The sequence below is a fragment of the Anabrus simplex genome, chromosome 1 (genome assembly GCF_040414725.1).
Source record: "Anabrus simplex isolate iqAnaSimp1 chromosome 1, ASM4041472v1, whole genome shotgun sequence".
Lineage (NCBI taxonomy): Eukaryota > Metazoa > Arthropoda > Insecta > Orthoptera > Tettigoniidae > Anabrus > Anabrus simplex.
In genome coordinates, this window is record NC_090265.1 from 1557899543 (window position 1) to 1557913449 (window position 13907).

The window sequence follows — 13907 nt, forward strand, 5'->3', positions numbered from 1 at the left end:
ATAATAACAAGACAATATAAGGCAAAATGTTTGTTATCCATCATATTCCAACAACTCACAGATACAATTCTGCAATTTGGGGAGGTTTGGTTAGAGCATTACTTATGAATACATGCCGGTACCTAATGCACTTGCATGTATATAAGCCCTACATACAAATTTTTTTCATGTTATAAATAAATAAATAAATAAATAAATAAATAAATAAATAAATAAATAAATAAATAAATCTAGGTGAGAGAAGTGACACGGAACTATGATACTCTTGTCTTAAAACTTTGAACCTCATAAGAAAACTTGGTTGTGACCCTACCACGAATCGCAGAAGTTTGCCAATGAACCTGAACACCATTGCCTCCAGAGTGATACAAATCTCTAGAGCAAAGATGGATAAGATGCATGCAAGGAGTGTTAAGAAGTAACTAAGAATGAGAAGATCTCATTTGGCATCCCATCTGGAGTATTCCTGTGACTTCAGTACTGAAGAACTGGACAAGGCTCTATCCAAGATAAAAATAAATAAACCTGCTGGTCTGGATGAAATCCAACCTGAGTTTCTGAAGTCCATAGGCCCTGGAACAAAACATTGGCTTCTTCAATGAAATTCTACAAACTGGTAAATTACTTAAGTTGTTAAAAAATGCAAAGTAATTGCAATCTTGAAACCAGGAAAGGGAGGAACTGGTGCGTCACATTATCGATCAATTTCACTCCTTAGTGTAATCTACAAGATGCTCGAAAGAATGATACTTAACCGTATCCAGGAAGCAATAGAAAAAGTCATCCCAATTGAACAAGGGGGGTTCAGAATGAATCACAGTTGTTGTGATCAGGTGTTAAAACTGACAACAGAGATTGAAGCAGGATTCCAGAAAAGACTGAAGACTGCTGCAGCTTTTGTCATCCTTACATATGACATGGTCTGGAGAGAGGGACTGTTGTTCAAGTTTGTTCACTTTACAGAATGATTCTAATACCTTGTACAAATTTGTTCAAGTCATCCCTTGTCAGAAGCTAGCATGCTTACTAAACAATATGTTATCCAACCACCCACTTGCTGTATTTCTGAACGGCGAAAGAAACAGGTGGCGATCTCTAAATAATGGTTTGCCTGAAGGGTCAGTATTACTCCCATTCTATTCAATCTTTACATCCATGACCTGCCAAGAACAACTTCAAAGAAGATACAGTTTGCAGATGATCTAGCTTTAATTACTCAGAGTACAGATTTGGCACACTGTGAGGACGTACTTACAGAGGACCTAGCTACCATGTGTGACTGTCTCCACAAATGGAGACTCCAGCTAAATCCTCGTAAAACAGAAGTAACAGCATTCCACTTGCATAACATGGAAGCTAATCAGTAGCTACATGTGGTTTTTAATGGAACAGAAGTCTCCCACAACTTCTTCACAAAATATCTGGGTGTCACACTGGATTGATCCTTGTCGTTCAAACAGCATTGCCTGAATCTGTCAAAGAAGCTAAGTACAAGAGTAAATCTGCTGCATAAAATGAGGCTTGTTGTTTTAAGGGGCCTAACATCGAAGGTCATCGGCCCGCTGCATAAAATAGCAAGCAGCAACTGAAGTGCAGATGCAAACACTCTTCGCAGGGCTTCACTTTCTCTAGCATACTCAGTTGGTAAGTACTGTTCTCCTGTGTGGGAAAACAGCGTACATTCAAGCAAGATTGACGTACAGCTCAATGAAACCATGAGAGTTGTTACTGGTACAGTGAGGTCCACTCCTACTCAGTGGCTGCCTGTTTTAGTAAACATTGCTCCTCCAGATCAGAGGAGAAAAGCAGCAAAAGTACACTTGTTCAAGAAGACCTCAGCACACAGGAACTCACTCTTGTTCAATGCCTTACGAGATCCATCTGTGATGAGGTTAAAATCCTGGAATCCACTCTGGACTGATCTATACTCCCATGAAAATTTCAGTGTAACAGCAGAATGGAGATAGTGATGGGAACAATGTCCACCCACCAACACCTTTCTGATTAAAGACCCAACAAAGAAGGTGCCAGGTTTCAACCTTCCTTGACATGAGTGGTCAAAACTCAACCATTTCAGAACAGGCCACAGCAGTTGCCGATATATGATGGGGGATATCGTGAAAGTGCTGAGAAGCAGACTTGCTTCATGTTGTTGAGAGCTGTCCACTGTCAGCATTTAAGGATGGTTTATGGGCTGTGCATGAATTGACACCACGTGCGGTGGACTGGTTGTCAAAGCTGGACATTCTAGTTTAATTATTTCTCTATTTTAACATATGCTCATTGTATATTTTTGTACATTATGCTTGTGAATGCCGTATAATAATAATAATAATAATAATAATAATAATAATAATAATAATAATAATAATAATAATAATAATAATAATACCAGGCGAGTTGGCCATGCGGTTAGGAGCGTGCAGCTGTGAGCTCACATCCGGATGATAGTGGGTTCAAACCCCACTGTCGGCAGCCCTGAAGATGGTTTTCTGTGGTTTCCCCATTTTCACACTAGACTGTACCTTCATTAAGGCCACGACCGCTCCTTTCCCATTCCTAAGCCTTTCCTGCCCCATCGTCGCCATAAGACCTATCTGTGTCAGTGCGACATAAAGCAACTAACAAAACAAATTATTAAAAAAATAAGAAATAATAATACCCATGTGGGGATTTACCAGTTAGCTACTTCGGGCACGTCCCATTGGAATTGGGGAAACTCGCTGGCTCTGCTGCCAGCAGAGTCAGAGGGTAGTAGAGAAATAAAATACCACCGTGAAAAGAAAAACATGGTCCCTTGCCAGAGTTACGGCGAAGATTGGTAAATGACCAAAAGCCAGAAAACATCTTGAGGCAACTTCTAGGGCTAACAACCCCAGTTGTAAAGGGTACCCGTCCAAAACAAAGTCAGGTCAAGAAGCATGATGGCACAACATTTCAAGAAACATACCCCAGGGGTTAAGTCTTCAGATAAATCCCTTGTCGTGAACGCCACGATACACGAGTCTCGTTCGGATTCTGGGGGAAACATGACATCATGCAAGAGATGAGTCGGAGCGTCTCGGTGTACCTCGAAGAATCAAAAACTCAGGCTAAAATCCAAAACCTTTCTAGCAACTTTTAACATAAATTCACTTACACAAACTGGCAAGCTAAAAACCCTCACCAAAGCTCTTCACGAAAATCAGATATCCATAATGGCCCTACAGGAAACAAGGTACTCAGATGAAGAGATTTTTGAATCCCAAAGATACCAATTTTTCAAGAGCAAAGCGCAGAAACGAATCCTCAATGGAGTTGTGAACCTTGGAAACACGTTTGCTGTTAGAACCAAGATCCTTAAATCGGTTGCAAATTTTGAACCTGTGAATGACAGATTGTCTATACTAACTATTAAATGTGCGAACAAAACCTACGCCCTAGTCAACGCACATGCTCCTACAAACGATAAGAACAAGTCTGATCCTGACGAAGTTGATGATTTCTAGGACCTACTGGATGAACAATTAAACAGAATTCAAAAACACCATGTCAAGCTTCTTTTGGGTGACTTCAGTGCCCAACTAGGTCATGAACAGAAGTACAAGAAAGTTATAGGTAATTACCCTGCTCACAAAAGAACCAATCCCAACGGCAAAGCACTGGTGTCCACCTGCAGGTCATGTCGACCCACTTTCGCCATCTACCCAGAAAGCAGATGATTTGGCGATCTCCTGTCCAAACTCTCGGAGAGTTCCAAATACCGTAGATCATGTTGCAGTCTCCAGGAGAAACAGCCCTGAGGTTATGAATGTCAAAGTAAAGAAAGGCATCAATGTGGCCCCAGATCACTATATGTCTCTGACCAAATTCAAACCAATTCCTGCAAACACAAGGAACACAACCAAACAGATCACACGCTTCGACAACGATTCACTTCGGCAAAGGGTCGAGGAGTTCTAGAAGAAGGCTGGACCAAATGACTGTGACTTTAACAACACCAAAAGTCTCCTTGTTGAGGCCGCCAAAGACGTTGCAGAAATCAAGATAAGCAAAAAGCATGCGTGGTGGAATGATACCTGCAAATCAGTCTTCAAAGAAAGACTCAGTGCATGGAAACAGCACTACGGTATGGTACTCTACTAAAATCAGAAACCGATTGGGAAACCTACAAAACCCAATGTGCCCAAGCAGCTAGGGTGTTCAGAACTGAGAAACGTAAATACGAAAATTCTCTCATTGAAAAGATAGACTAAAACTTTAGGAAGAATGAAAGCAGATAGTACTACAGAGCCTTCAAATGCAAACTCGCTGGCTATAACCCACCATCTCTATGCTTTGAGCGAAAGGACGGCACATTGGCGACGTCAAATGAGAAAATTGTAGCATTCTGGCAGATTACTTCAAGAATTTACTTGATGCTCTAAATCGCAAATCCCCATTGAGACCAAGGAACCCTTACTCAGGCACCCAAATTCCAGACCACCCGGCAGAGATGAATCAAGCGTCACATTGCCCATCTCAAAAACAGCAAAGTGTCGGGGATGACTCAGTGGTAGCAGAACTATGGAAATATGCCCCAGAGGAATCACTTGATATCTTGGAAAAGCAAATAGAAGAAATTTGGAGCAAGGAGACCCTACCCGAAGATTGGAAAATAGCTTTGATCCATCCATTACACGAGAAAGGCAGCATGAAGAACATCAACAACCGCAGAGGAATATCTTGCTACCCGTGACTTACAAAATTCTATCACTTGCCATCCTGGAGCGTTTGGAAGCACAAGTCGAACATCAAATAGGTGAATACCAAGGAGAGTTCAGAAAAAGTCGCTCAATAGCCGAACAGATCCAGAATCTCAAGACGATTATCAGATATTGCACACTAAGGTCGAAGCAGTATGTGTCTGTCTTTATGGACTTCAAGAAAGCGTATGACTCCATTGATCGGGAAGTCCTGTTAAATATCTTAAATGAATTTGGAGTTGATTTGAAACTGTTGGCATTAATTAGAACCACCCTGAACAATACAAAATCCAAGGTGAAGTTCCACGGATCTCTCGCTTCTTTTGACATCAAAACAAGAGTCCGACAAGGTGATGGGTTTTCCCCGATACTCTTCAACTGCGTTCTTGGAAAGATCATCAGAACCTGGCGGGTGAGATTATAGGAAACCAACTACAGTTCACTAAGAATAGGAACCTAATCCAAGGGGATCAAAACAGACTAAGCATTTGCCGATGATATTCCATTCTCTTAAATGACGTAAAAACCGCTAGAGCTCAAGTTGAAATGTTAAAGGAAATTGACGAACAAAATGGTCTGCAGATATCGTTTGAGAAAACAGAAGTACCGGTCATGACTAACATCAAAGAGGCCCCACCAAAACTCTATACAAAGTACGGGGACATCACTCGAGTAGACAAATTCAAATACCTGGGTGAGATCATCATGAAAAATGGACTGGGCAAAGAAGCACTTCAGGAACGAATACGCAAACTGGAAATAACCAACCAAACATCCCGCACAACCTACAACAAAAAAATGCATTTCCCAAAACACCAAAATACGTCACTATGAGACAGTTCTGAAGCCAGTAGCCTAGTTCTATATGCAGCCGAAACCCTATCTCTAAATGCCAACAAAGGATTCCTTGAAAAACTGGAGAAAAACGAACTCAAAATTGCGAGAGGAATCTTGGGATCAAAGTACAGAAATGGAATCCATCAAAAGAGATCCAACGAGGAAATCTACAGCAAAATAGAGATAATTACCGACACAATCCGAAAAAGACGGGTAGATTTTAGGTCATGTAAAAAGAGTGGAAGGAAGAAAGTTAACTAAAGAGGTCTTTCACTTTTTGATTCAAACCCCAAAACCACAATTCCCTAGTTTAGAAATACCAAAGAAGACCTGCATATGCTACGTATCTGAGCTGAAGACGCCCTTAACAGAGATCGCTTCCAAAAAAAAAAAAGTTGACGAACGGGCTAAACCGAGACGAGCAACCGAAGAGAAGACACGGTGCCCCTTGGACAGAGCGGAAGCAGGCCCACTCACAAAGAATGAGGGAAATTTGGGCTCTAAAGAAGGCAAAGTTCAATGTCAAATCCACATGACTTAACGTGGTCCTTGATGGCCCCAACGAATTATATATAAAATAATAATATTAATAATAATTTTAATGACAATTAATGCATTGTGTTTAACGTCTCGTCAGCCAAGTATCAGTCTTAAAAAAACACCTCTTTGCCTGAATTTCCCCCTAAAATAGGTTCTTTAATGAGTCAGTGCCAACGGCCGTAGCCGTGTTGAAACACCGGATCCCGTGAGATCTCCGAAGTTAAGCAACATTGGGCGTGGTCTGGAGTTGGGTGGGTTGCCACGTGCTGTTGGTGGGGGTAAGGGAATGGAGGAGCGGAAAGGATCTGGCCACCCTACCGCACGTAAACTCCGGCTCAGGAACACCTTCGGGCAGAATAACCCTTACCTTACCTGAATGAGCCAGTAAATTTACTAGTATGAGTATATCTTATTTAAGGACTTAGGATGAATGCCAGACGGCTCTGTTGAATATGAAGCTAAAAGGTCTATGCTACACAGTACAACCAGCCTAGTTAGTTTTGAGAACTATTGATAAGAATTGTTCTGATACTCACTTGGTTCCTAGTAATAGCAAGATCAACCCCATGACATAGAACTGAGTGTCATTTGCCATGTACCAACTCCACAGCATACACTGGAACACACAAGCATACACACACATCAGAAAATCACTTGTTGCTTTGTAGTAGTAAATCAATCAGTACATTAGAGCATAGTTATGAGAAAACCATAGAATTTTATAAATCTATCAATAAGCTTTAAGCGCAAGGATGCGTGTTACCACTCAGTTACATAATCCTTAACTATGAACACAAAATCAATATATACGGTACCCAGCAAATTTAAAAACCAAAATAAATGTTGTTTAATAATACAGCACCTACGATTTTTTTAAATCATCAATCAACGAAATGTAGGGGGATCAGGAAAATTGAATTCATATTCATTTCTCCCACTGTACTTTTGGACCCTAAACTAGGGCGACCAGACGTCCTCTTTTATCGGGACATGTCCTCCTTTTTAGACCATTGTCCGGGGTCCAGGTGGATTATTTCAAAAACAAAATGTCCTCCTTTTTTAGCGAATCTGCTTGTTTTGGGATAATATGTGTTACTACTTCGTTTTTTCCAAGTACAGTATTCTTCATTATGCGATGACATCATCGATATCGTATCGATATACAGAAATTTGATTATGGATATATAGTGCATACGATTATTCCATGCATGCCTTGTATTGTGATAATAGACGCTATGTAGCATTCTGTTTATTGCATGCTTCTCTCTCAGCAATACCCCGTCAGAATATTGCTATGTTATTGAGTGACAGCTGACAAAATGACAAGCGACAGAAGATCATCTCAATGGATGGCACTGAAAGTAATATTGATCTACTGAGATGTTATTACATGTATTCTGTGTTTTAATTTCAAGTTGATGATGTGTAATCTTTTGATCAGTTCTGAAATTAGCCGAGCTGAGTGGCTCAGACGGTTGAGGCGCTGGCCTTTTGACCCCAACTTGGCAGGTTCAATCCTGACTTAGTCCGGTGGTATTTGAAGGTGCTCAAATACTTCAGCCTCATGTCGGTAGATTTACTGGCACGTAAAAGAACTGCTGCGGTACTAAATTCCGACTTCTCGGCGTCTCTGAAAACCGTAAATAGTTAGTGGGACGTAAAGCAAATAGCATTATTAGTTCTGCAATTTCAAATAATTCCTGAATGAGAGTTGTATTAATGACCCTGAATACAAGAAGTTACCTCGTAGTCAGAAATGGGCATACTAGGGCACAATGCAAATATAGAAAGAGTATTTTCTTTGATCTTAATCAATCAGTCACTACAGATCTGCATTTAGGGCAGTCGCCCAGGTGGCAGATTCCCTATCTGTTGTTTTCCTAGCCTTTTCTTAAATTATTGCAAAGAAATTGGAAATTTATTGAACATCTCCCTTGGTAACTTATACCAGTCCCTAACTCCCCTTCCTATAAACGAATATTTGCCCCAATTTGTCCTCTTGAATTCCAACTTTATCCTCATATTGTGATCTTTCCTACTTTTAAAGACACAGTCCAAACTTATTCGTCTACTGATGTCCTCCCACGCCATCTCTCCACTGACAGTTTGGAACATACCACTTAGTCGAGCAGCTCGTCTCCTTCCTCCCAAGTCTTCCCTGCCCAAACTTTGCAACATTTTTGTGACGCTACTCTTTTGTCGGAAATCACTCAGAACAAATCGAGCTGCTTTTCTTTGGATTTTTTCCAGTTCCTGAATCAAGTAATCCTGGTAAGGGTCCCATACACTGGAACCATACTCTAGTTGGGGTCTCACTAGCGAGCATAATGGACTGATAATATGAACTGTTTCCAAGTAGAATCTATGAAAATCCTCTTAAAGGTTCAATAGACCTATAATCTAAAGGAATTAAATGTGTATCCAGTATATTTTTGTTTATGTATGTGAAAATTAGAATATGTACTGGTAAGTCTAAATTCAGACTCTCAATGGAGGGTTTTTGTGTCTTCTTTTTTATTTTGGCATTGTCCTCCTTTTTAAATAGTTTTGGCTTCTATTGTATCTATTTGCATCTGGTCATCCTACCCTAAACCAATTTAGAATCACGAGTATATTTAAGACCTACTGACAGAAATCTTTCAAAGAATGTAATACCAGTCAATAGGCTGTGTTGAACTGTTTTTATAGCCTTATACTCGTACGAAATAATTATAGAAGAGTTATATTTCAGGGTGTTAGATAGTACTAGAATATATTGTTTAGAAATGTCTAAATGTAAATCGCGATGCTGGCCTTTTAAGCCAATATGATTATCTAGTCGGTTGATATCTCTTAGATACTCGTTTATTGTGTAGTCCGTCTGTCGCGACAAAAATGCGGCCGAATTGCTGTCTGGTGTTTTTGAGCAGCCTGCTAGAAGCCGGACTATACAATTGAAGTCTCTCAATTTCATCAAACTTAGCATGGCAGGTGATGGCTACCACTCTAATTTCATTTCCTGGTCGGTACCGTATGGTTGAGTGTATGTTCGGCTGCAGCAGATTCCTCTAACTACAAGAGTTCCTTTACTCTGGTGTTAGTACTATATTTCCTAGAACCTCCAATGGAAGCCTCTTATTACGTGCTGATGTGCTGTAGTACGCAGGTATCCTATCTTTCCGTTCTATGCACCGGTTTATAAAAGAAACTGATGATTTTGGCTCACAAGAAAGTAGCCGCGTCACTGCATGCTGACATTTTGGAAAGAAGCTATGACATCACGAAGGAGTATTTGCATTGCGTATAAACATGATGAAATGTGTTCATGCGTGGTGCTATTAGACTCGCAGCCAAGACATCGTGAGTTGCTTCCTCTACCTGCTTAATATATACTGTATTACTTCTCATAGAGGTAGCAAAACCACTGGATTCTTATAAATTTGTAGAGTACCGGTATTCAAATCATTCTCCTGAGAGAGAACTTATATTGCTGCGCAGACTTGCAGCATGCTAGAGAAACCTACACTGAAGACAGAACTTTCATTTTTATCTCAAAGACAAGACTTCAGGAACATTAAAAGAGCTGTATCAATGCTTATGAACAGCAATTTACAAGAAATGTTCTCTCAAATAACCAAATTACCGGTATCTAAAAGTATTACTCACACCCATGACAACGGCTGAAACGGTGCTTTCCCTTCCCTCAACAGAATCGAGACCTTTCTTCGAAATACCATGTTACAGCAACGGCTTAGTGTCCTGATTAGGCTTTCAACCGAGAATAAAGAACATAGATGCCAACATCGAGGGATTTAACTCTAAAGTCATCGTCAAGTTCTGCAGCCGAAAACAGCAACATATGGACTTCATTTTTCGTCAGTGAGTGTGAACTATAGGCCTACATTACTTATACAATTGAAGACTCCACTTCCAAAACTGCTTTCTTCCACTTTAGAAAAAATGAAGTAATGGCGGTTACAGTCTCTCAACAAACTCTTCTAACAAATCTGTTACCTATTTAATGGCTAAACTTGCTCTTTCTCTGCGTAACTTAGCTTCAAAGATGATGTCATTTTTCAAAACTCTCTCCTTCCACCATGTATATTGTCCAAAACTATCTCTCTCCCTACATGGATTCTTTTCAGAACTTCTTTAATAAGCAAGATTACTGCTATCTGATTTGTGGGTTCCAAAACTGTTTCCATCCTTCTTTTAATTTTTCCTACAAGGTCAATTTTTCATGTTTTTAAAAATTACTAACACTGTATAAGCTAGATTGCTATCAACTCCTGGTAGAGGACGAAAGAAACTTACTAACACTGTATAAGCTAGATTGCTATCAACTCCTGGTAGAGGACGAAAGAAACTGAATGATCCGTTAAAATGAAGGAAAAACCAAGAGAAATGTTTATTTCCGAGGATGCGAGTCATAATGCTTTAAACAATTTAGTGTACATTGAATAGTTGGCATAAATAATACAAAATAATGTCAGTATTGTTTACTTTTAATATATTTCTTTTCAAATATAGGCCTACTTCTCTCGCTAATCTTCAAGGATGTAATAAAAAACAGTGTGTTTATGGTTGTGGTAATTTGACAATGCAGGGTACACAAAAATTTCATGCAGTCTATTATGCCAACTATTCAAAAATAGTCCAAGATAAATTTGGGTCCGAGTGGGGAAATATGAATGATTTGTCGTTCTATAAAGATGCTATACTCAAATGAAGACCACGAGGAATTACATCATTCCACTGAAGAGGACGAAGACCTGATGATTTAAACTGTTGTGTTAATTTTGATTTATTGTTAAAACATTTTCCATAGCAAAGGAAAAAAATCAGTATGATATCAGTAAGATACGCGCGCTTAATATTACAAACACAGTTTGAGTTTCAGAAGCTATTGTAATATTTTACAGTTTTATGATAATGATGATAGTTTTTCAAGTTATGATTTCTGCTTACAGGGATATACTGTACATAATTATAATATTGCTTTAATATAAATGATAAAGTCATTTTTCAGAACTCTCTCATTCCACTGTACAATTCCAAACTTTCTAGATCTTACCAAAAACTTAATTAACTTTGCAAATATCGAGCCTTGATTTTCATAATTATGACTATAATAAATGTGTGTTCACCCAGTTATAAATTGACGAAAGCTGACCACTTCCAGCAAAAGGAACGGAGTTATTAGTTTTCCGCGATTTTTACAAAATCGTTTATTAAGGATGTAGGCACTTTTGGAAGTGGAATCTTCAATTATTTTTGTTGATTTATTTATTGTTTGTCCAACTTCTTACTTGAAAATTGTAGTAGATAGTTGAATTTTGTTCGAACCGCCTCTGGAATCGTCTGGCAAGAATGAGGAAGAACGGAGGAAAAGGTTAGTTGTACATAATCACCCAAGAACAGTTTTCCTTGTAATTTTGTAGTCCCTACTTCTGTGTGCTTCCTCCACCATGGTCTAGCACTTGCAGTCAGGTAACAGCTTGCCAAATTCTTAAATACTTTCTTTGGAATGTTCCAGGCATACAAATGTGTGAGATGAATAGATGCAGAGAAACAGGACTATATTAGTCTTTCAGTATTCCCAGATCAAGGCTTCTAGAATTATAAGTATTTTAGACTGAACATCCGAATCGTGTGATCAATTCAAAATAACGATTGTGACTGACTTCTGGAATGCCGTGGAGAACAAGATACCAGTATTAAGTTCTTCTGAATGGAGGAAGATTATTTAATAACTGCTCACTTGAATTTTCAGACACACCAATAATGGAGGTAAGATGCACGGACACTTTTAACCACATAACAACTATCCTGCCAATCTTAAATCCTTGGCAGTACCGCGAGTCGAACCTAGGTGTCAGAGGACGACAGTCAATAGCGCTAACCGTTACACTACGGAGGTAGACATTCAAATGGTGTGAACGTTTGTTATAGTCATGTGACAGCGGTAGTCGGAAGAGAACGAGTGATGGCCGAGGAAGACAGGTTACCCATCTTGAACTAATGTCAGCTGGGATCCCTTGGTCACCAAGCACAAATGAATGCGAGATTAGTTTCACCTGTTGAAATTGTTATTGCTACTGCGTTTGACAATGATTGAATACTAGACCAGCAGTGATGGATGTAGTGGCGTGCTCAAATAGCTTACTGGATAGCGATGGAACACCATAAGGAGCTCCGTATAAGGTAATTCGGGGTTACAACAAATTTCCACTCTAAGATTTATTTAAAACAATTTACAGAACTGCGTTGTTAGATTGAACTGAATGAGATATAGCAATGATGTTAGTAAACGTGATTAATGTATTAGGGGACAGGGGGATGAGCACACTTGTCTCTACGGATAGAGACGAGAGGTAAAGTTTTCATTCCATACCCGAATATGGTAATCCCGTCTCTCAGACCGGGGAGCTTTGTATCGGTGATGTGATTTGCGGAGAAGGTGAAGAGTGTGCTGCTGTGGTCTGTAATTGGAACTGTCCCGGCATTCGCTTCTGTACAGGATAATGAAAAATCACGGGAAACCATTCTCAGGACAGCTCCAGAACCGAGCTGCAAGACTAGTAAAACTAACCGCTATTAAGGCGAAGCCTACTCTACTCGGTGTAGGATAAGACATCAAACTGGCCATAATTGGGAACGAGGTTTGTGCCTAGACCATGCATGCATTTACTGGTTTATGGACAAAATTGGTTTATGACCTTCGTGCAGACTACATTAATACAAGTGAATGACCTTCGTGCAGACTACATTAATACAAGTGATGGCACTGCGAGAGGTCAGCGTTTATTCGCCCATCACTCTGAATAACAGTGAGTGGTGGGCAGCGGACCACTTCCAGTCGGAAAGCCGTTATAGCGCATGCAAAGCCAATGAAATCGGTTCCTAGACGCAAATTTCATAATGAATGAGAAGAATAGTTTTTGAACTAATATCCATGCAAAATGATAGTGTAGATTTATTGCAACGATTTTTCTTCCTAGGTACATGATATAAGATCATTATTTTGTAGGTAATATTTTGACTAAGTTTACTTCTAATTATTTGTGTGTACAACTGTTTTTACTAATGAGCTCCCGCTGTGGAGATGTGGCGAGGCTGTAGAGTAACACCCACGGTATTCCCTGCCTGTCGTAAGAGGCGACTAAAAGGGGGACCAGGGGCTCTCTACTTGGGAGCATGGGTTCCACTTACTTGAGCCAGGCTCCTCGCTTGCATCTTTTCTTTCCGATCTTCCTTGGTCACCCACTTTCATTTCTGACCCCGACGGTATTACGTATGGAGGCTTTCATTTTCACGCCCTACGTGGCCCTTGACTTTCTTTGACCGATACCTTCATTTTTCGAAGTGTCGGACCTCTCTTTTTTCCCCTCTGATTAGTGTTAACAGAGGATGGTTGTCCAGATGTACATCCTCTGAAAACAATAATCACCATCATCATCACCTATGCCGAGTCCAAATGCAGATCCTGTTTGACTAACGAACATCTGATGGCACACCTGAAGAGGGTTTAATTGAAAAAACCCATACTTTAGGGAAATATAAATGCGTAATTAAAAGTGAAACCTAAAGTTAACCGTAAAGATCATATAGCGGCCTAAACCGTTATCAGTATTTGTCGAACAACGCGATATCACCTGATATATAATACAGTGTGACAAAACTAGCAGCAAGTGACGCGTCACCTTCGAAGTCGGGGCCAGCATCCCATAGAGCGCAACGAATGAAAGTAAGTCGTTATCGATAACGACAATGCATACATACTGCTCTACGCTCAACGGTAATCGTCTTGTGAGGTGGTTGAAGGGC

At 39.9% G+C, this 13907-nt stretch overlaps 1 protein-coding gene across 1 annotated transcript in view; it reads right to left on the reverse strand.

The window, feature by feature from the left end:
- LOC136862274 (nose resistant to fluoxetine protein 6) overlaps positions 1-13907 on the reverse strand; it is a 415203-nt gene that overhangs the window by 43543 nt on the left and 357753 nt on the right. The window contains exon 8 of the mRNA XM_067138873.2: positions 6638-6717. Coding sequence (XP_066994974.2) covers positions 6638-6717 — 80 coding nt within the window. The remainder of the gene's footprint in view (positions 1-6637; positions 6718-13907) is intronic.